The sequence below is a fragment of the Chrysochloris asiatica genome, unplaced genomic scaffold, assembly GCF_000296735.1.
Source record: "Chrysochloris asiatica unplaced genomic scaffold, ChrAsi1.0 scaffold00025, whole genome shotgun sequence".
In the NCBI taxonomy this organism is placed as follows: Eukaryota; Metazoa; Chordata; class Mammalia; order Afrosoricida; family Chrysochloridae; genus Chrysochloris; species Chrysochloris asiatica.
Window position 1 is genome coordinate 11,326,633 of NW_006408543.1, and position 21,151 is coordinate 11,347,783.

The 21,151-nt window shown below is 49.1% G+C and overlaps 1 protein-coding gene across 1 annotated transcript in view; it reads right to left on the reverse strand.

The window, feature by feature from the left end:
* CDC42BPB (CDC42 binding protein kinase beta (DMPK-like)) overlaps positions 1–21,151 on the reverse strand; it is a 114,138-nt gene that overhangs the window by 17,470 nt on the left and 75,517 nt on the right. The window contains exons 6-20 of the mRNA XM_006839540.1: positions 20,162–20,255; positions 17,900–18,100; positions 15,981–16,229; positions 13,870–13,949; positions 12,194–12,360; positions 11,983–12,102; positions 11,293–11,426; positions 10,008–10,250; positions 8,729–8,839; positions 6,687–6,931; positions 6,488–6,593; positions 5,853–5,977; positions 5,434–5,539; positions 2,138–2,286; positions 1,596–1,690 (exon numbers count right to left, since the gene is read on the reverse strand). Coding sequence (XP_006839603.1) covers positions 1,596–1,690; positions 2,138–2,286; positions 5,434–5,539; positions 5,853–5,977; positions 6,488–6,593; positions 6,687–6,931; positions 8,729–8,839; positions 10,008–10,250; positions 11,293–11,426; positions 11,983–12,102; positions 12,194–12,360; positions 13,870–13,949; positions 15,981–16,229; positions 17,900–18,100; positions 20,162–20,255 — 2,225 coding nt within the window. The remainder of the gene's footprint in view (positions 1–1,595; positions 1,691–2,137; positions 2,287–5,433; positions 5,540–5,852; positions 5,978–6,487; positions 6,594–6,686; positions 6,932–8,728; positions 8,840–10,007; positions 10,251–11,292; positions 11,427–11,982; positions 12,103–12,193; positions 12,361–13,869; positions 13,950–15,980; positions 16,230–17,899; positions 18,101–20,161; positions 20,256–21,151) is intronic.

A 21,151-nucleotide genomic window follows, 5' to 3' on the forward strand; every position in this document is an offset into this window, starting at 1 on the left:
ACACACACACACACATATACTAACTACACATGTTAAATAGTGAACAAGGGCCAGAGCTCTGATACACACACACACACACACACACACACACACACACACACACACATACTAACTATACATGTTAAATAGTGAACAAGAGCCAGAGCTCTGATACACACACACACACACATACTAACTATACACGTTAAATAGTGAACAAGGGCCAGAGCTCTGAGATACACACACACACATATACTAACTATACATGTTAAATAGTGAACAAGGGCCAGAGCTCTGATACACACACACATATACATGTTGTTGTTAAGTGCCGTTGAGTCGCTTCCAACCCACAGCTACCCTGTATAGGGTTTCCGAGGAGCAGCTGGTGAGCCTGAACCACCGACCTTGTAGTTCAAATGGCTTTTCAGTCTGGCGCATTGACCTACAGCGCCACCCCAGGACTCACATATATGTAGATGTATATATACATACACACACATATACCCTCCCCTCCATGTTCCCTTAGTCAATAGTATTTACCTATTACATAAAAACGTATACGCACTCATATATATATATATGTATATATATATATATGTTTTTGGTGTATACACACCACAGTGTAAATATGTATTTGTTTAAATATCTAAAGGGTACATTTTGCAAGCCAGCCTCCTATCTGCAGACATGCTGCCTTTCTCAGTCCATGGGCCTGCTACATATATTTTAACACACACACACACACACACACACATTTATTTGGAAGAATAACCAAGCAAACAAACCCTAGGACGTCTGGGGAACACTTAAGAAAGCTGTGGCAAGTAAGGTTGGGGCAGCAGACCTAATTTATTAGACATGAAAACACATGCACTGAAGCCCCAATGGTAGCATCAAGTGGCTCTTGCACAGACACAGGGGGAAAGGGTAGGAAATGCAGAGACAGACCCATGTGCCCATGCAATTTCATAGAACAAGTGGGACTGGAGCACTGGTCATAAGAAAATAGATCAAACTGGATCCATCCCTCGCACCGTACATTCGAGAAGATTCCAAATGGGCCAGGAATCTAAACATTAAAAAAAATGACATTGTGCAAGTCTTAGAAGAATACACGGTAAATTTCTGAGTAGCTTGGGGTTCCCTAACGATGACGACTCAAGAAGGGGAAATGACAGACCTGTCTGACAGAAACATAAACACTTTTGCCTGAAAGGGACAGGAAGCATCATGAGCAAAGTGCAAAGACCTCGGACAAACCAGGGATAATCTCTGCAACTTACGTCAGTCTACACCACCCTGGAGCTAATAAAGAAGTCCCAGAAATTAAGACCCCAAAACAACTGAATCTGAAACACAGATGTCCTGAACCACAAGGAAGAATTCTCACGTGTGCTCACAAGAAAAATGCAAATGAGTCTGCACTGACAACTGTGGAAAGCAGGGTGGGGGCCGGGGGGAAACTAGGATGAGACCGGCAACATGATTTTGCCTCTGGAGCCGGTCAGTACTTTCTAGAACTGTAACAGTTCCACATCAAATAGAAAACACAGACTCGCTCCACTAAAAAAGACTTATATGTAAACATTTCAGAAGTTTATGATGGAGATTACCTGTATCAGCTCTAAATTTTTCTTCCATCTTTTTCTTCAAAATTTCCATTTCTTCTAGTAATTCTCTATTTTTGGCTTCAGAGTCCTTCAGTTTACTAAAAGGAAACACAAATGGCTTTAAATATCCTGAGAAGAGGCAGGCGTGTGGCTCAGGAACAAGAGGGTGAGGGTGTGAGCTGCAGGCTGGCAGTGCGCTTAGGGCATTTCCCACAAGCACCACCACAAGTACGTTCGTCCTAAAGGTGGCACTCTCAACAAGGTGTTCTAAATGTGTGCTTGCACCTAAAACTGTGTTCCTATGACCATTTTAAGTTGGAAATTAAGTTTTGAACTGATATTACCCTCTTCAATATGTATTTTAAATATCAGTTTTAGCAAAGCAGGAGAGATTCTAAGTTGGTAACTGGAGGTGATGTCAGATGTGTGGCATCTGCTGTCCCCCAGGCGGCTGCTCCTGCTGCGTGGGGTCTACTCTGGACTGGCCTAGGCTTCATGGCACACCCCAGTTTCCCCCATGCCAGAACAGCACCCACAGCACCCACCTTTCAAAGGAGAGGTTGGCATCCTTGACACTCCTCAGCTCCTCCTGCACCAGCTGCTTGGCACGGATCTCTGCCTCGAGCGCAGACTGCAGCTCCAGCCGGGCAGACATGTCCAACTTCTGACTGCGGCGGACTTTCCACAGTGGGTCCTGGGACGACACGACACGACGGCTCAGGAAAGCCACCTCAGGACTGGACTGCCGCTCTGTGGTATTATCCAGGCCCTCTGGGCCCAGTTAGCAGCTTTGATTATTTCATACATTTTAGTCTTTCTTAGAGGTCTTCCAAAAGAAAAAATGGGCTTTCAAATGTTTTTTTGAAGAATCAAAACAAACCTGATTCTACCTTACAGTTCCCAAGCAGCTGACTGACTTCTATCAATCCAAGATACATTAAGGGCTCTTACTCATCTTAGGTTTCCCCTATCTTGGAACATTTTCCCATGTAGTCCATCAAACTAGGAATTACATCACGCCATTACTCATCAATCACCCTGAGCTATGGTTAGAAAAATCAAACCCTGCAACAGTAAGAAGGCGGGAAATGACGGATCTGCTGAAGGATGATGCAATAAGGAAATAACCCCCGTGATGACGTCACCCCCACCTGCTCACTAAGGGGTCCAACATCTCATGTCAGCTTTTCAGGAAGGTCTGAACACAGTCTGGAGACCCATCTTGGGAGACTTGGTTTAACTTGCATTTAACACAATGCAGAGAACTCAGAACTGTCCCTTCTCCACCCCCAACAGCAAAGAGAAGAACACGGGAGGAGGGTGCAACGGGACCGAGTGCGCTGCTCGCTCCACACAGGTGAGAACAAGTGTCAACGAGAACGCAGGTCGGTCCTCGGGCATGATATCCGAGATGGGTTTTCTCAAGTATTCGAGAGGAAAGCATGAAAGAGTGTTCACGTTTCCACCTGCAATACTGAAGGATTCTAAGGGTAAATAAAGGCACGATGCAGGAAGCAGCAGAGCGAAGATGGAGGGAATGCACTGAAATCACTGGACCAAAAAGAATCGGTTGACACTCAATCACTTCAAGAGGTAGCATGCGATCAACAATGATGACATTGAAGGAAAAAGTTCAAGTGGCCCTAGAGACATTAGCGAAAAGCAAGGCTCCAGGAACTGAGAGAGTACTAACTGAAATGTTTCACCCACTCATCACATCTATGCCAAGAAATGTGGAAGACAGCTAGCTGAATGGGAATTCCAGAACACTTAAGTGTGCTCATGTAGAACCTGTAAGTACACCAAGAGGCAACTGTTTGAATAGAACAAGGGAACACTATGTAGTGTGAAATCAGGGACGGCGTGTGTCAAGTTCGTAGCTGTTCATCATTATTTATCCAGTATGTGTGCTGAGCAAATAACCTAAGAAGCTGGAGCACATGAAGAGCAATGCAGCAGCAGGATCGCACACCCTGACGCAATATGCAGGTGACACACCCTTGCTTGCTGAAGGTGAAAAGGACTTATAGCACTTACTGATGAAGATCAAAAACTTCAGCCTTCCATAGGAACTATATCTCAACATAAAACAAAAATCTTCATAACTGGACCAGTAAGCAACTTGACATTAAGCAAAGAAAAGTTTAGAGTTTGCTAGAAATTTAATTTTACTTGGATCTACAATCAATGCCCATGGAAGCATTAAAGAAATCAAACAATACCCTTCACTGGGTGAAATCTGTTGCAAAGGATGTTTGATAGCAGAGATGCTACTTTGAGGACTAAAGTGCACTTGACGCAAGCCCTAGCGTTTTCAACTGCCTCGTATGCATGTGAAACCTGGACAACGAATAAGGAAGACTGAAAACAGAGCTGATGCCTTTGAATCATGGTGCTGGCAAAGAACACTGACTATTTCATCAACTGCCAGAGGGATGAGTCCTCATTGTGCTGTAAACACATGACAACTAACTTCAAGGTCAGCAGTTCAAACCCACCAGGCTCCTCTGAGGGAGAAAGACGAGGCTTTCTGCTCCTGCAAAGATTCACAGCCTCAGAAACCCTATGCAAGGTTGCTTAATGGGTTTGGTTTGTTGGGCCAGAAGAACAAATTTGTCTTCTTGGAGGGCATATAGTCATAATACTCCCCAGGAGTGAGGAAAGTAAGACTTCATCTCTTGTACTTTGGACCTGGCGTCAGGAGGAACCAGTCCCGGGTAAAATAGAGAGTCAGCAAAGAAGAGGAAGACCCTCAACAAGCTGGACTGACAAAGCGGCTGCAGCAGTGGACTCAATCACAGCAGGGACTGCGAGGACGGTGCACGACCGACAGGGTTTCCTGCTACTGTCCATAGGGTCACTGTGAGCCAAAACTGACTTCATGGTACCTGACCACAGCAGAAGGAAACATAAAATGCAGGAATGAAAAAATGTATTCAACTGATTATTCTATCTGCAAAGCAAACAACACAGCTGGATTTCTTTCCTTAATAAAATCATGAGTTGATAATGTTTTAAAATTTAACTATGATTTGATGACCATGTCAAGAAGGAGGAGGTGCAGTGGTAGGCTAGGAATTACCAGAGATGGGTCTGGCATGTGCTCAGTACTAACAAGTGGCTGTGGTCCAGGTTCACCTAGGACCGGGTCAGAACCATGTATACTGCCTTTATGGGTAAAAACACCTTCCAACACTTAGGTTTGCCTGGGTAAACTCGACCTAAAATTCTTAATAATGTTGTGTTCCCTATTCCTTTATTCTTAGTTCTGTAAACTATTCAGAGAAGTGCTTACACATATAAAACAGTAAAAGGCTAACTGTACTCAGGTTCATGATGGTGAGCAGGACAGGCCTGAGAGCTGTGGATCAGGAATACACACTGGGCAGGGACAGGTGCCCACCTGCCCATATGCCTACCCACCTAGAGAATCTGACAGGAATGTTTTATAGTCTCCAGTTTCAATATAAAGGTTTAACAACCAGCCAGGGTTATACTGGAGCCTATAACACCCTGGGGGTTTAAAAAGAAAGCTATATTGACTCAGAGAATAGATCACGGGGTGGCAGAAATAAAGCTTCTGGTGGGCAGAACACACTTCTGATCATTTAGAACTTGGCAGTTACTTGCGAGAATTAACAGTGCTCCAAGAACTTAAGATGTTCTGGCCACTGACCAAATGCCAGTGCCCTTCAAACTGGGACTCACGCCCCCAGCCTTCACAAGAGTACCTCGCGTTGCCGGACTGTCTGAAAAGTTCTTAACTGTCACACTCCTGCTTACAGTAAACCATGAATGAATTTTGTAGTAATAAAAAGGTACGGCTTAGGACAAAACCTACCAGTGTTCTTGACCCCAGACTAGAAGTCCTTAAGGCTTCCAGCTCTTCTGTCATCTTAGAAGCGAGAGCTTGAAGATAGCCCCGGGCATCTTTCTCGTCACTGACCCTGGAAGGGAAGAGGTGGTTACGTTTCCTGAGTAAGACACGTGTCCCACCAGCTTCACACTGTCCCCAAACAACCCTGGCACTGAACTAACGCCGCTAGCCACCAAGGGCCAGCCCCCAATCGGTCATTTGGTTTCCCTGCCTTTCTTTCACAGCCTGGACCAAGCCTGTTGGTAAGATGGCAGGATGGCTTCCCCAATGTGATGGTCATGGGACAAACTGCTGACCAGACATTAGATACCAGGGGCACGGTCCCAAGCCCCTTCAAGGACCAGTGTGCGGATTGAAGACAGGCCCACAGCGCAAGCACCCACCACTGAATGATTTCTGCGATCTGGGCTTCCCAGTGGGCCACGGATTCCTTCTTGGCCGCCAGGTCCTGAAGCTCATCCTCTAGTTGTCGATTCTGAGTTGTGAGTTTGTCCACAAAGGAACAGAGCTGAAACGAGACCATTTTGCAACATAAGCCACTGACTTGGCAGCCTTTGAGTATGTTGCTAGCAAGTTATTAAAAGTGTATGTCCTTCTATTATTAAAAGTACATGTTCTTCTGAGATTGAATCTTTATGAGTTTGCCAACAGAAGCTTCTAACATGGACTTTTTGATGGGCTCTCCTGGTGTGGTGCTGTGGGTTAATGCGCCAGACTGCAAAGCTGTTTGAACTGCAAGGTTAGCAGTTCAATCTCACCAGCTTCTCCTTGGAAACCCTATACAGGGTCGCTATGAGTTGGAATCGACTCAATGGCACTCAACACCACCATCACCACTTAGGCCACATTACAATTTAAATCGGAACCTAAAAGTCAAAGAGCTAGTCAGTTCAGGTAGCCAAACAGACTGTGCCTTCATTAAAAAAAAAAATTACAATCTTTAAAATACGTACCAAACTTCCAAGAATGAAAAAATTATAACTTCCACACAAAATGAGAACTCAGATATTGTCATTACCCTTTCATTTTCGGCAGTTAATTTCTTGCTCTCTTCGAACAGCATGGCCCTTTCTCGTTCATATTTATCTTTTACCGTGCCCACGGCCTCCTCCATTTCATTATGCCTATGGAGGTAAGGGGGAGACAGGGAGTCAGTATTGTTCTGGTATCCCCGAGTGGGCGTGGGTGGTGTTTCTGGGGGCGCACTGCGGACTCACCGCTCCCGCTTGGCCTTGTCCAGCTTGTCCCTGAGCACCAAGACCTCCTTTTGCAGGGCCAGCTGGTGACTCTCCGAGTCGTGGACCTCCTTCCTCACATTCTTCACTTCTAGTACGTGGGAGGCTTCGCGTCTGACCAACTCCTCCTCATAAAACAAGACTTTCTTCTCTAGCTCTGACTTGATCTTGGAAATCTCTTGTTGATGCTCTGAGGCAGCACTGGGGCCCCGTCCTCCTTGCTTCATCTGCAGACAAAGGTCACCACAATGGTCAGTCCTGTGCCCTCTTGTGAATGGCATGACGCCATGCACTGCACACGTTCAGCACTGTGCAAATGCCACTTCCTGACCTTCACACTCAACAGCTCTGCCACTGGGTATCCTCAGCAGTCAGGCACTGAGCCGAGGGACTACATTACCTTGTGGGAACATGATCTTCACCACCGCTGCTGGGCAGGTTTGGGGGGACAGTGCCCACCTGGCCTCCAGAGCCCTGTCTATGCTGCCCCTATGGTCTATCCGCAAGGCCCCTTCCCATGCATGAATTCCTGTAACAGAAGTTTGTGAGGCTGACAGGGTACCGGGCACTCTGTTGTCCTGAGAGCCAGGATGACGTAAGAGGTGGTAGGGGAGGCGTCTTCATGGGTGATGTGAACTGGGAGATGTTCAACAAGAAGAGACAGCAGGGCAGAGCCCTAGGAGGAGGGGTGTGGGGGCCACAGTGAGTCTGCTTGGAGAACAGAAGAGCTCAGGAAGGGCTCACTCAGCCACCGTGAGGGCCCGTCACAAGGCCTGCAGAGGGAAAGGCTTGTGGGATGGCTGTGAAGATGACGGGGAGACACAGACCCTGGGGATGCGGACTGTGAGGGGAAGGGAAACCTCACAATCACCATCTTCCACATGTTGTTGTTGTTGGGTGCAGCTGAGTCGGTTCCGACTCATAGCGATCTTCTGCACAACAAACACTGGTTCTGCGCCATCCTTGTTATCACTGTTACAATTGAGCTCACTGCTGCTGCCACTGTGCCGATCCAGCTCATTGGGAGGTATCTTCCACAGAAGGACACACTCACCTCAGGAAAGGGAGCCCCCACTAAGCTGAGGCTGCACTGTGCGGCCTGCAGACCTCCGGACTCTCGTCCTCTCACGCCGCCCTATGGACCCTTTGGCTTGGCCCAGGCGGCCAGCCTGTCTTGGCTCCACTCGCGGTAGTAGCGCATGGGCTCTCCGGAGCCTTTCCCAAACTGGACCCAGTGCTGAATTCATCAATCTCTTCCTTGGGGTTTAACATAAACCACCAGAAGCTTTTAGATAAGAATATAAACCAATGCTTGCTCTAAATAAGGAGTCCTTTGAAGACATGCTTGACCGCTATAGGAATGAGTGTCTTTCCTTCAAAATGACTAGAAATCCTGTTTATTGTATTCGGGTGACCTTTCTTTGACTTTCTGCTACTTCCTGAAGTGAGTAAAAGAATGTGCGCCTATTGGGTAAGGAAAAAAAACTGTGCGGCTGAAGCCCTAGCCAATGGGGTGAGATACAACCTTAAAGACTTGCGTCAGGGATAAAACCCAAGTGGACTGCCCACTCGGTGTGCACGCTGGACTCTTCCTATACAGCTATGTGCACGCACCATTCTGCAGAAACTTTTCCCATGCTGAGGTAATTTAGTCTCAGCGAGTGTCTTTCTGTGCAATATCAGGGTTCATTTCTACCACTGCTAACTGGAAGGATAGACGTTCAAATCCATCAGCAACTCTTTTCCCCTGGAGAATCCAGCCAGGAAACCTTATACGGCAGTTCTGCCCTGTCCCAGAGGGTCGCTATGAGTCAGCATCAACTCAACAACAACAACACTTAGCTGGAAAGTGAAATGTGAATCTATTCTACCACTTCCTGTATCTTGTTCAGAAGAATCCCTCATATAAAACACAGTCTGAGACGTATGCTATATACTCTGGATCACTGGCACCATTAAAAGTCTGTAAGGAAACACACTGATTTTCTCTGTCTGTTTAGAAGGAAGAGCCAAGCCAATACTACCTTGAGGGCCTCGAGCTCACTTTCCACTTGCTTGGAGAAGTTTTCGCTATGTTCACGGAGTTTGCGTTCCTTTGAAGCCTCGGCAACAGCATCCTCAAGCTGACCTTCCAGCTATGAAGAGGAGACCCAGGAATGGATTAACACAGAACAGCTCCATCTCTACCCAAAAGGCCCCCTCCCCAGTGAGCAAAATCTGGAGAACTTTGCATTTCTTCAGCCTTCATCAAATTCATCACATTGAGAAATACACTTCAAGGGCATAACCAGGATGGTTGATTAGTAATAAAACAAGCTTAAAATAAAATTTAAATGGATAATCTGGGATTATAGTGTTATTCCATCTACAATTAGAACACTAATTCTTAATAAAGAGCTTCACCAACTTGAATCGTAGGCTGTTATTTCTCCAAATTTATCTGGGTTGCAAAACAAAATGTCGAAGAAAACAAGCAGGCTTCTTGAGGTTACCTGACAGAAAGACCTGAACAGAAAAGGAACGAAGGTGTGTGTCCAGGTCTCCCAATTAGTTCTATTATCCAGGTCGATGTCAGTAGGGTTTTGGACAGACACTGTGTGGCTTAAATAAGTCACCCTTCATGGGTAGCATATTCAAAACATCAGGACAGCAGTTCTGAGTGGGGTCTGAGAGCCTGTGGGACCCCCAGCATCCCCAGGGGCTCTGTTAGGTCCTAGATGGCTTTCCTTATAGGCTTCAGCCCAAACAAGTAACCCAACAGTGCCACGCTCACAAAGGAAAAAGGAAACCGTAAAAATGTTCCCACTAAATGTTTTGCAAAATAGTTATTTTCATAAAAAATAATATTTAAATTTAAAACATGTCATGGAGCGAAAAAGCAAGTATTAAAAAGAGCCAGTTTTCATTCCTAACGTGGAACATTGTTAAGTATAATTGACGTAAACAAGAGCTTGAGGGCTTCATAATGTCTGAGAGCCTCAAGGTGTCCCGAGACCAGGAAGATCCGCAGCTGCCGGCCCCGGGGACCTGAGCTAAGTCTATGTCCATCATCCTTCATGATGGGCAGGTGAGTGCCCAGCACAGCACAGCGCAGGCCCGTCCTATTAGCTCTTTATGACAACCTGCACCGACCCTGAAAAGCAACTGCAAGCAACTGCACTGTAGGAACCTCTTATTAACTTCAAAGCTGACAGCAGCCTGCCCACTACGGAATCGACATCTGGTAGACCAACCTGGTGGCACATAAATCTAACATCACCTTAAAGTGGTTTGTGCAAGGCCCTGCTTCCCTGGGGAAACTACCTCCTTCCGGGACTTCTCGGATCTGCGCATGTCCTGCCGCAGCGAGTCGATTTTCTGCATGGCCACCTCCACCTCCTCCTCCTTGTCTCGCAGCTGCCGGGAAACCTTCTGTTTCTGGGAGCGGAGCTCAGCCATGCGCTCGTTGAGCTCGGAGAACTCCTGCAGTGCCAGCTTCCGCTGCTGGTGGGCATCTTTGAGCTCCTTGGCCTGGGTCTTGAGACGCTCGGAGGCTTCCACGAGTTGCTGAATCAAAAGAATTGTACACATTTGACATCTGCTCAACACAGACGTGGTCTGCACTGCTGATTCAGATCATGGCCAGAGTCAAGCATTCACCTCGGCTGTAAATGCCTCCATAAGCCACACCTGAGTCCAGGTGCTGAGCACCACTCATGTGGCATGTGGGAGCAGCTGGTTACACAACCCGAGCCTCTCCCTGCGTCACTATACAATCACCAAGGAGATGAGCCAGGAACCTGGGCACGCAGTCTAGTGACTGAGAGACTCAAGTAAAATCGGAGGACACATGACACGAATGCTTCAGATTGATATCAGAGAGTAAAAACGTGTCAAAGGAATCGCTGGATGGCTGGTTCTTAACCAGGGCTTAAGGTACGAATGCGAGCTGGTCCTTAAAGTGGAACCAAAACTCGGCCTTGCCAAGGTCAGTACACTTTGGCCTCCCTGCAGCTCATCTGGCCAATGCACTGGCTGTCCACTTACTTCAGGTCCCCTGGGGAGGACAGGGGCTCACCTCCACCAAGTGACCTGTTGGGTGACTCCATCAGATCAGGGGACCCCACTGGTTCCCACCCTGGGCCCCTCGGTGCATTACTGCTGGTGATAAGCTTAAAAGATAATTTGGTTTTGACACCTTGTACATTTTAGGGAACAAATCACAAGCCATGGGATCAACTAGTTAAGTGTATAAATTAATGTCTTCAGAAAACATGACCTTAAGTGTGGTATTAATAAATGTTTAAACAAACAGTTCACATACTGGCTGTACATCAAGTTTATACAGCAGTTATGGGGCCACGCCAGTGTTAACTGTGTCTGATGCTATTCTGCAGGACGGGGAGCAGAGCAATGGTGGACGGGTGTGAGACCCCTCCGTGTCCTCTGACCTCCTGGGATGGAGGTCAAGTGAACATGCACAGTGAGCGCCGGTGGCAGGCCAGGCGGGGAATTTGGGGCCTAGCTTGTATCAGTAACCCAGCACCCAGGAGGACTTTTGGCTTTGCTATGGACGTGAGCTGGCAGTCCCCGCCTTCCTCCTGCCTACCTTGTGGAAGTCCTCCTTCTCCTGACGTGCCACGCGGTACTGCTTCTCCAGCCCCCTCAGCCGCTGTGCTGAGTCCTCATGCTCCTGGCGGAGGACCACAGCATCCTCACGCTGCCGCTCCAGCCTACTGGAATCTGGACAAAGTCAACAACACACTAAGTCCCTTTAAATGCAGGGGCAGCTGACCTGTTGTGGCGCCTTGACTTCTGCTGCAGAAATCGCTGCCCAGGTGGGGACCTGGCTGCCCTCCCGCTCTGTTCCCCGGCCTGTTGTGTGGGGCTGGCCCCTCGACGAACCCATCAAGGCTCCACGGAGGCAGTGAGTCAGTCAAAGGCCCTTTTCTGACTCGAACTATCAGGCTTTCAGGGTTGGGAGTCTTTAGGGAGCTCCGAAGAGTATGGAGTCACAAAAGACACAGCGATTAAAATCATGCAAAGCGGGCACTGTTCAGAGAAAGAGTACAGCCACGGATCCCAGAGGACACCAAGGATGTCGCTCGAGCTTCGGGGATAAAATACTAGCCGAGTACTATAAATTCAATTAGAGACAATGATCTGCATCATGCAGACAAGAAACCAACACTTGCTGAGCCCTCTTTTGTCCAGTTTATAAAGAGAATGCTCGGTTTCCTCTGAACAGATTAATGCCTGAGAACAGAATGAAGCGGTTACTAGATTCGGAAAGGCTCACCTGCTATTTTGTTCTTCAGACGTTCAATTTCTTCATTGAGCTTCTTGATCTCTTTGTCTCGGTTGGAGTTCCCCAGGGCTCGAGCTGAACTGTGAAGGGACTGGACAGTCTGTGTGGACTCTGGGGAAAAGGGGGGAACACGAGCGTGAGCGTGACCGTGAGCAGAACTGGGCTGTGGTGCCCGTGTGCCCTTGGGGGCCGGCCCACATACCTTGCAGCTTCCTGCTCAGCTCCAACTTCTCCTGCTCCAGCCTGCGGATCCTCCTCTCGTAGGCCTCGATCTGCAGGCTGCTCTCCAGGCCCCGCTGCACGTCCTCGTCTTTGGTCAGGGTACTGGACTGCATCATGCTTTTCAAAGAGCCTCGGTCCGAGAAGGAGCTGCAAGACAGGGCAACAGGTTCGCGGCTCACCCGCCAGCACACAGGGAGCTCACGGGAGTAACCCTCCGGGGTCTAAGCTAGACTTTAAGCTGGCACACAGGAACTACTGTGTGGAGACGACACTGCTGATGGAACCGCCGTTAGAAAAGCGCTTCCTTTCTGCAGATGACTTGGGGGTCAACAGGGGACTGGACTGCAGAGGGCTTCTGGAGAGCTGCAAAGGAGGGGGACTCACTTCTCGAGCATCCCCTAGGCTCCCTGAGGGACGGGAGAAGCAGCACTTCCGGAAGCCTGGGTGACCTGTGGCAGCCCCTTTTCTACATGCTGAGGCTCTGGCAGCACGGAGCCTGGCTGACCTCGGAGCACAGTCATCTCGCTCAGCTGCTCTGTGGTGGCGTGTCGCACGAGGGGGAGCCCTGCCTGGCTTTTCATGTGACGGTGAGTTCAGGAGGAATCCACTAAAGGTGCTGAGCACCATCACTCCTGCACTATGGGGAGGGAACCCTGGGGTGTCTGAGGAACACCCCTATGAGCAGGGGCAGCAGGAAGGTCCAGGGCCATCATCCTAGTGAGTTTCCCGGGCATGGTACCTCATGTGCTGCTCAGCCCTGCCATGTCACACAAGCTCAGGCAGAAATGACCCCTCTCCTGAAGGCAGCTCCTTGACCAGGGACCAGTGTCGAGAAGGCATGTGAGTCACAAGCTGTGGCTTCTGTTACACACACTGTTTGTTGTTTGAGTTCACCTGGCTTTCTTCCTAAATCTTCTCCTCTGGGGCCAACGTGCCCCACCCAGGAAGCATAGCATGTTCGGAGGCCCATTATGGTCACAGCCAACGGACAAGTCACCTACCATGGACTACACTTCAGGGCCACCAATGGGACCTACCGAGCGGAGGCAAAGTTCGAACACATGGAAGCACAGTGCTCTGAGCAGCGTGACTGGGAGCCAGGGACCAATGGCTAAACCACTGACGTTCCTCCAGAATTATCTGGCCACCGCTGATGCCTGTGAGTCATCAGGACAGGCCAACTACAAAGCGGGGGGCATTGGTACAGATGGTGAGTTGACAGTGGTTGCTTTTTCAAAGATTCTCAAAGAGGAGGAAGGAATCAGAAGGAATTAACAGCACAGGACAGTCCTTAAGTGGCCACACAGCCTGTGTGCAGAGAAAGCCGACCCCTGATGAAAGTGATTCACGCAAGACCAGGTGTGTCATTTTAAAGGGCAAAACCAGGGAGATGGCTCCGAAGGCAGGAAAGGTGGGAAAGAGGAACACAGGAAGCAGTGGGAAGAGCGCTGTTATACTGTGGGGGTTACAGTCAGCGTCAGCCAACACAAAGTGCGTGAAAACCAATTGTCTCTGTAGACTTTCCCCCAAATGACAATAAAAAGTTTAAAAAATCAAAGAAAGGGCAAAACCAACACGGACTCCCTTGAACACCACCCCTCGCCCCTCTGTTCCCCAACATGAGCAACCCAGGGGGAGCAATAAATCAAGCTTTACCTTTCTGTTGTGAATGTGAACCCGATAAATGGCAGGTGTAATCCAGAAAAGCCGGTGTGAGAGCCAGGAGGTAATATTTCCTGCACAAGAACACAAGTGAGTCCCACGGTCACATAAATGGATGATACAGTAAAGGTGACAACCACGTGGCTTTCTAGAACACTGATTCCAGGGTATCGTGTGCCTGTGAGGTCAGCTCTGGCAGACTCTGACTTCTCATTCCTGGTTCTGTCACCGAAGGTACACTGTAGCTCACAAGGGTGAGTGCACTGAGTCTGAGGATAAACCCAAACTCCACCCAGATTCGTGATCCCACGCAGAGATGAACACAAGGGACCAGGGTGAAGTCGCCTGGGCAAACGTGGGCAGAGGGCGGGGACTGCTCAGCTTCCTGGCTTGAGACAGCACAGCTCTACTTTCCAGTTCGAGGATCCTTCTTTGTTCACTCTACCTGGGGCACCTGCACATGGAAGTCCTTCCCACCTAACACTTTCTGGGCCTTTTCTTCAGGTGGCCTTGGCTAAAGGTTGTTGTTAAGTGCCGTCGAGTCGGTTCCGACCCATAGCAACCCTGTACAGGGTTTCCGAGGGTGTAAATCTTTACGGGAGTAGAAAGCCTCATCTTTCTCCCGCGGAGCGGCTGGTAGTTTCGAACCGCTGACCTTAAGGTTCGCAGCCCGATTCGTAACCACTATGCTACCAAAGGTGGAGCCATCAAATCAAGTTCGAAGCATAAACATACACCCTGTTCAATGAGCTGTAAGGGGCACTTGGTATTTCTCCTTAAGCAGCTCTTCTGCTCTGAGGCTCTTCCACACCCACGGGTTTCTCAAGTTCATTCACCTCAAGAGGTTGTAAAGGACAACACATCCGCAAGTGAGAGAGATTTTCAGGAGCAAATCAGAAACATTTCCCTTCACTTGGTTAAACCTCTACCTAAACCAGCCCACATATTTATACTAAAAAGTTGGGTCTGGTGAGAACCAAATCATTTTACAACATGTGAGCCAAAATTTCCGGGGCCTAGAGTGCCAAGTGCAGTGTTGAAGCCAGTGTTAGGTCAGAGCACAGCAACAGGTATGCTTCTCAGCCAAACCAATTTGGAAAAACCAAGATCTCAAATGTCACTGGAGAGACTCAATCTATGGCTTGTGAACTCCCAGTGTGAACCGAAACACAAAGCCAGGCACTGGGAACACCAGACGGGAGACAGAGTTAGCATATGCTCTCCCACGTGGCTAACAGACAGACCCAGAGGAAGCTGGGTCCATGACAGAGTGGGGTGGCACTCTAGTCTAAGTAGAGAGAGCCATGAAAAGGGAAGCGACAGCATTTCGGATGAGTTCAAAAACGAAAGAGCTAGATGATGCCTGGGTACTACTACCAAATGCTATGAAAGAGATCACATTAGAAAGTCCCAGATACAGTGGGGAAAAATGTGGAATAAAACTTCAAATTATATAAAAAAGAGAGACTAGGCATACTAGTCAGAAAGAGACTGTAGGAACCTGAGACTATGAACCTTGACCACTCTTTAGATCTGGAAAGGAACTCACCTTTGTGGCGCAATTTTCAGTCAAGCAGTAGATAGGTATACAGGGGCTGAACAACAACAGTAAGGGATGCTCATCATGGAATAGTCAAGCATTCAAAGTAAAAAGGACAACAGTCACCTAAGGACAAAACTAAGAAGGAATAGGAAAGTGGGTGGAATGGAAACAGGAACCACAGGAAGGAAGTGGGATGAATGTTGTTACATGCAGGGGATTGCAATCACTGAGATGAAACAAAGTGTCTGATTTGTTGAATGTAAAACTGATGATATTGTCTGTAAACCCGCACTCAGTTCACAATAAAAAGTTAAGAAAAAAAAAAGAAGAGCCATGCCACTGAATTCTGCTCACACTGAGTGTCCACCATTTCTAAACGGCCAGTCAGAACCATGTGAGGATTGGAATAGTGGGCACACTGCCCGTAGAGAGCCGCCAAGCTTTTACAAAAACATGAGTACAGCTCTAAGCCTCTGGTTCTGATAAGCCACACCTTCAACACTCCCTGCGTTACTTGGCCCCACGGTGAAGTGACGCTGAGTCACGTGGCTTTTACACTCACGGTGTTCCTCAGCATGTCGTCATCCACGTCAAAGTTGGACGTGTCGGAAGGGCTGCTGACATCAGGAATGTAAGGAGCTTCTAGGTTTCGTATGTTCTCCCAATTTAGTCCTTCGAAGAACGCGTGCTTTTTGAAATCCTCAATCCCGTTCTGCCCCAACCGGCGGTCTCGGCTGCAGATGAGCCTCTGAATGAGGTCTTTGGCTTCTTCGGATACATCTGTGACGTGGGATGGGAACTGGAATCGCTCCTGGGGACAGGACACAGTGAAAAAGTGAGACATACTTAGTCTCAGAAAACTCTCAGATGGATGTTCTAGAAAATACAGTAGAAATAGCAGAGTAAAACCTGTCAAATGACAGAACTCGATAGGACCGCCTTGTTTCTCCAGATACTACAAACTTTCTGCCTTTGCCGATGCGGTCCTATCACTGTATGTGGAAAACATCGGCGTTTCCATTCTCTGAGAGGTTTCCACCCCCTTACACAGGTTCCTGATTTTACAAGGTTCACTACTGCTCCAGTCTTTTTCTTCATTTCATGTAAGCCATGGGGTCCTGGTGTGGGTAAGCACGGGACCACAAGGTCAGTTTGAACCATAAGGTCAATGGTTCAAACTCACCAGCCACTCCTTGGAAATCCTATACAAGGTCGCTATGAGCCAGAGTTGACAATGGCACTCAACAACAACAAATGTAAGCCAGAGCTAATAAATTTAAATCTAGGAAATCAAACAAGAAAATGGGTTTGTTCAGGGCAGTGTGTTATTACATCTCAATTACAGTAAAACAGTCACCATCCTGAGGACAGGGAGACTGCTGAGAGCAGAGTTCTGGCAGAGTTTACTTCTATAACATCAAGGCCAAGTCTACCTAACACATAACATGTTGACAGCACTCTATATTAACTGAGGGAAATGCAAATTACCTGGGGTTTGTGTACCCACAGGTGAGTGTACGGAGACAGAACATCTTGGGGTGTTGACATGGAAAAACGTCAAAAGTATTTTGACCAAGAGATCCTGCTTGGATGACATGTGGAGCCTCTGAGTTGTGTAAACGGTGAACGCACTCAGCTACTGGAAAGGCTGGAGTAGAGGTTACAGTCCATCCAAAAGCCCCTCAGAAGACAGGTCTGCTGATCTACTTTTGAAAAACCAGCCACTGGAAACTCAGTGGAATAGAGTGCTACTCTGATGCACACAGGGGAACCAGGAGTCAGAGCTGACTCAATGGCAACTCGTCTAGGTAGCACGAAGTCATTCGTGCACGCGCAGGCAGACACCCAGCTCCTCCATCTCCAGGCCTCATGGGAGGCCAGCAGCACTGACCGCAGGGGCCCGTATGGAGATGAAATGAGATGCTGCACAGAAACTGCTCAGAGCAGGCCAGGCGGGCAGGTGCCCTGGGAGCGCCTGCTCTGAGCATCAAGCTCCGAATTATTATCTGAATAACGCTGACACCAAGAAGTGGGCAGGGTGACTTCCATCTACTTGCATGTGTCCTTCTGACTGACTGGCTTTTTATAGAATGTAAATGTTACTTTCTAAAGGCAACATTGAAGTGAAGAACAAACAGGTGGGAGAGGGAAAGCCAGGACCCTGCTCTGCTGAGCCAGTGGTCAGCTGGGACAGTAACTTCAAGGAAAGCAGTCGAGAGTCCAAGCCTGCACTCACCTGGCTCCTCCCGTCTGCCCAGCCACCACCCAAGTCCCCAGCAGATGCCCAAACCAGGACTCAGGAACCACCTTTCTCTCGTATTACATCCACCACGTCAGCAGTCGGCAGGAATTCTGCCCTGGAACCTCACCCGAATCGCTGAACTCCCCATCCCGACTGCCACCCGCCATGCTTGCCGCCCTCCATCCCAGACAGGTGTCCTGGCACTGGGAAAAACAGAACAGGGAAAACACAGGCCTTACTTCGTGGTTCATGATCTTTCCGTAGGTCTCCACCAAGGACTCGGCGTAAAAGGGTGTCTCTCCATAGAGCATCTCATACATGCAGACCCCCAGGGACCACCAGTCGCACTCGGGGCCATACTTGCCCATGCCGTCCTCCATTGCCTGCAGGATCTCTGGGGAGATGTAGTCAGGCGTGCCCACGGCCACAGAGGACTGGACCTGGGGAGAAAGCTGGCGTGAGGGAGACCCTCATCCCTGCTTAATTCCCTTCTCTAAAGCAGGGCAACAGAAAATGTAACAGTCACAAATAACAATAGCGGGCAATCAGCACTTAAAAATCTTCATAATTCCAACTTCAACACAAGTACACACTTTGCAGAACTGGATGCTCACGTTTCCTGAACACGAGGGCTCTCCCCCATCCCCCACTTTCCCAGGAAAAAGCTCTCACCACTGTAAGAGCAAGCAGCCTTGCCCAGACATCGACCACATACTGTGTGGGGACTAGAAGCGTCCAAGCCAACCTGCCCTCGACGTTCAGCTTGCTGGATTCTTGCTAAGATGCTGGTTGTGAGTGGCCAGAGATGCTGCCCTTTTAGCAGGCTTCCAGGAGCCCAAGGCCCACCCTCCGCCTCCAGAAGTGGAACATCTGGAAGCAGGGCCAGGCACAGCTGGCTGCTCAGGCCTTCCCTGCACTATAGGGAGCTGTCTTAGCCTGGCAGCTGTGGCAAGTACAGGAGAGCTAGAGGAGGCAACATCCCCAAGCTCGCTGCCACGGTCCCTAGCAGCTGGCAGAGGAACAGCCGTGCTACAGAAAGCCGTGTGGGGAGGCTCTGGAGCCTCACCGGGAAAGCCAGAGCAGGGCCTTGTGACAGGACCATCTCCACCTCAGAGGTGGGGGTCAGGGTGCAGATGTGCATCTGGTTCTCGTGGTAGAAGACCCCGGGACCCTGAAGACATCTGAGCGGAGCACCTAGCTTGGCCTCTAGCCGTGACTGTTGGCTCCCATCAGTGGGCAGTGCCAGGGCACAGACACAGCATAGGGCCCTGAGGGCTCACATTCCACAGGACTGAGGGTCAGGCAGGACCCAGAGACAGTGGTTACAGAGGACCTGCCAGCAGCCTAGACCACAGAAGCTGTAGATGCACTCCCGTGGACTCAGCAGCACCCCTCCTGCCCATACCTGGGTCCAGCCCAGTGTCCACACAGCCTGGACGGCCTGTAGGAGCCCCCTGCAGGGTAGAGAACTGTGACACGCGTCAGGTGTCACACAGGAAGGCAGTGACGTGGAGTTGAGAAAGGTTTTAAAACCCCAGGTGGGGAGGTGGTAGCAGAGCTCCATCTCAACCCACAGCCAAGACGGCAGTTCTATGGGGCTGTTTCTGAGGACTCCACAAACAGCTCAGTTCGCCAGCATGTGGTCAAGACTTTTAACAGCAGAGGGGCTGGCTTTGCGGAGAGTGCAAACTGCTGCAGCCGCTTTTTTTAGGGCACCGTGAACTGACACTAGTTTTATGAGTTGTCTTAAAATTCTGCTGCTTGAAAACATGCTCCTAAGAACTGAAGGAACTGCTCTGTCCTGGAGAAGGACTTTGTGTTAGACTTTATGACAAGGGCAGGTTTTAGAGAAGAAAACACTTCCTAACAAGGAAGAGTGTCCATTCTCCCTCCTCCCCCTGCAAGCTGCCACAGGAGAGAAGCGGACAAATCCCGTGGAGCCATCATAGATGGGAGCACTGGTCCCTGACTGTGGATGAGGATCAGGGCCAAAGCTGGCATTTATTTTACTGTGGGAGCATCAGCAGGCCCCCATCACACTCCGAGAGCCCAGGGCCCTGCCTCTAGGCCCGCCACACCCCCAGAGAGAAAACACTGATAGGAAGTCACCTGCCTCTCCTCCCCCTGCCACGGAGTCACAGTCAGGGTCTGTCCACCTGTCCTTTTGGACAGCGTACTGCGAGAAAGGACACCTGAGCAACCTCCCCCTGTGGGGCTGGGATGCTCTTGGATGCCCAGGGCTGAGGAGATCTGGAAACCTGTGTGTCAGGGGACACATATACTGGTCTTCTAAGTGTACAAGGCAGTAAAATGTTTTTAAATATCAAATATCATATCCCTTAATAGGAAATGTCAGCTGTCTAGTAAATGGATTATTCACCTTTTTTGTTCATGTTAATAAACATGATTTGTTAATTGTTCTGCAAATTGAAACTTTAAGCCCCTTGTTATTGCAAGCAAAGCCCAAAACCAAATGGAAAAGCTCCAGCAAAAATACATACAGTTCCATCATCATTCATCTTCAAACATGATCCAAAGTCGGCCAGGCGAATATGACCATTCACGTCCAAAAGGACATTGTCAGGTTTAATGTCTCTGTTAGTAAAATAAATACATCGAGTTAACCATTTCCGTGCAACACAGTAGGTCAGTCAAAGCCTGCAGTTTGAGTGGTGGCGCAGCTGAGGAAATACTACTGTGATGCTGTTAATCGCCAAGACAACTGAGTGCAGAACACCTCGGCACAGCGATTTAGTCAGGCTTGGCAGCAGCACCCACCACCAGCACTATGTGTCAGGAACTTATTTAGCCCAATTTGCCCAATGAAGCCCCCATTACTCCTATCCACCCCCTGATAAGTGTCTGCTGGGCCAGGCCTTGCTCTTGACCCTGGGCCTACACCCGTGAACGAGACAACGCTACTCCTGACAGCAATAAGCAAACGAGCGGTTGTTGTTGTCAAATGCCATCGAGTCGGTTCCGACCCATAGCAACCCTGTATAGGGTGGGTTTCCGGGGAGCAGCTGGTGAGCTTGAACTCTGATGGACTACAACAAGGTCATGACAAGGGTGGGGAGGGCTACTGTGAGGGGGTGACACTTGAGCAAATGCCGATCAAGTACACAGCTACTGGGGCTAACAAATCACCATGCACCCCGAGAATGGCAACTTACAAAGGAGGCATGGAGGACTCAACAGCTGAGTGACCCCCCCCAAAGTCACACAGCAGCAGGTAAACACAAGCCAGTCTTATTAAAGCCCATTTTTCTATGCAGCTCCCAAAGCAGACGAACATCAAAAAGACCAGGCTTACAGGTAACACAGAAACTGGAGGAAGCCCCGAGACTACAGCCCTTAGTCCCCCTTCAACCCTGGCACTGAGCTCGCCCCTGTGGCTCCACTTCCAGCCAAACAATAGACAGGTCTATACTGCAAGGTGAGACCTCCCGACAATAGACAGGTCTATACTGCAAGGTGAGACCTCCCGACAA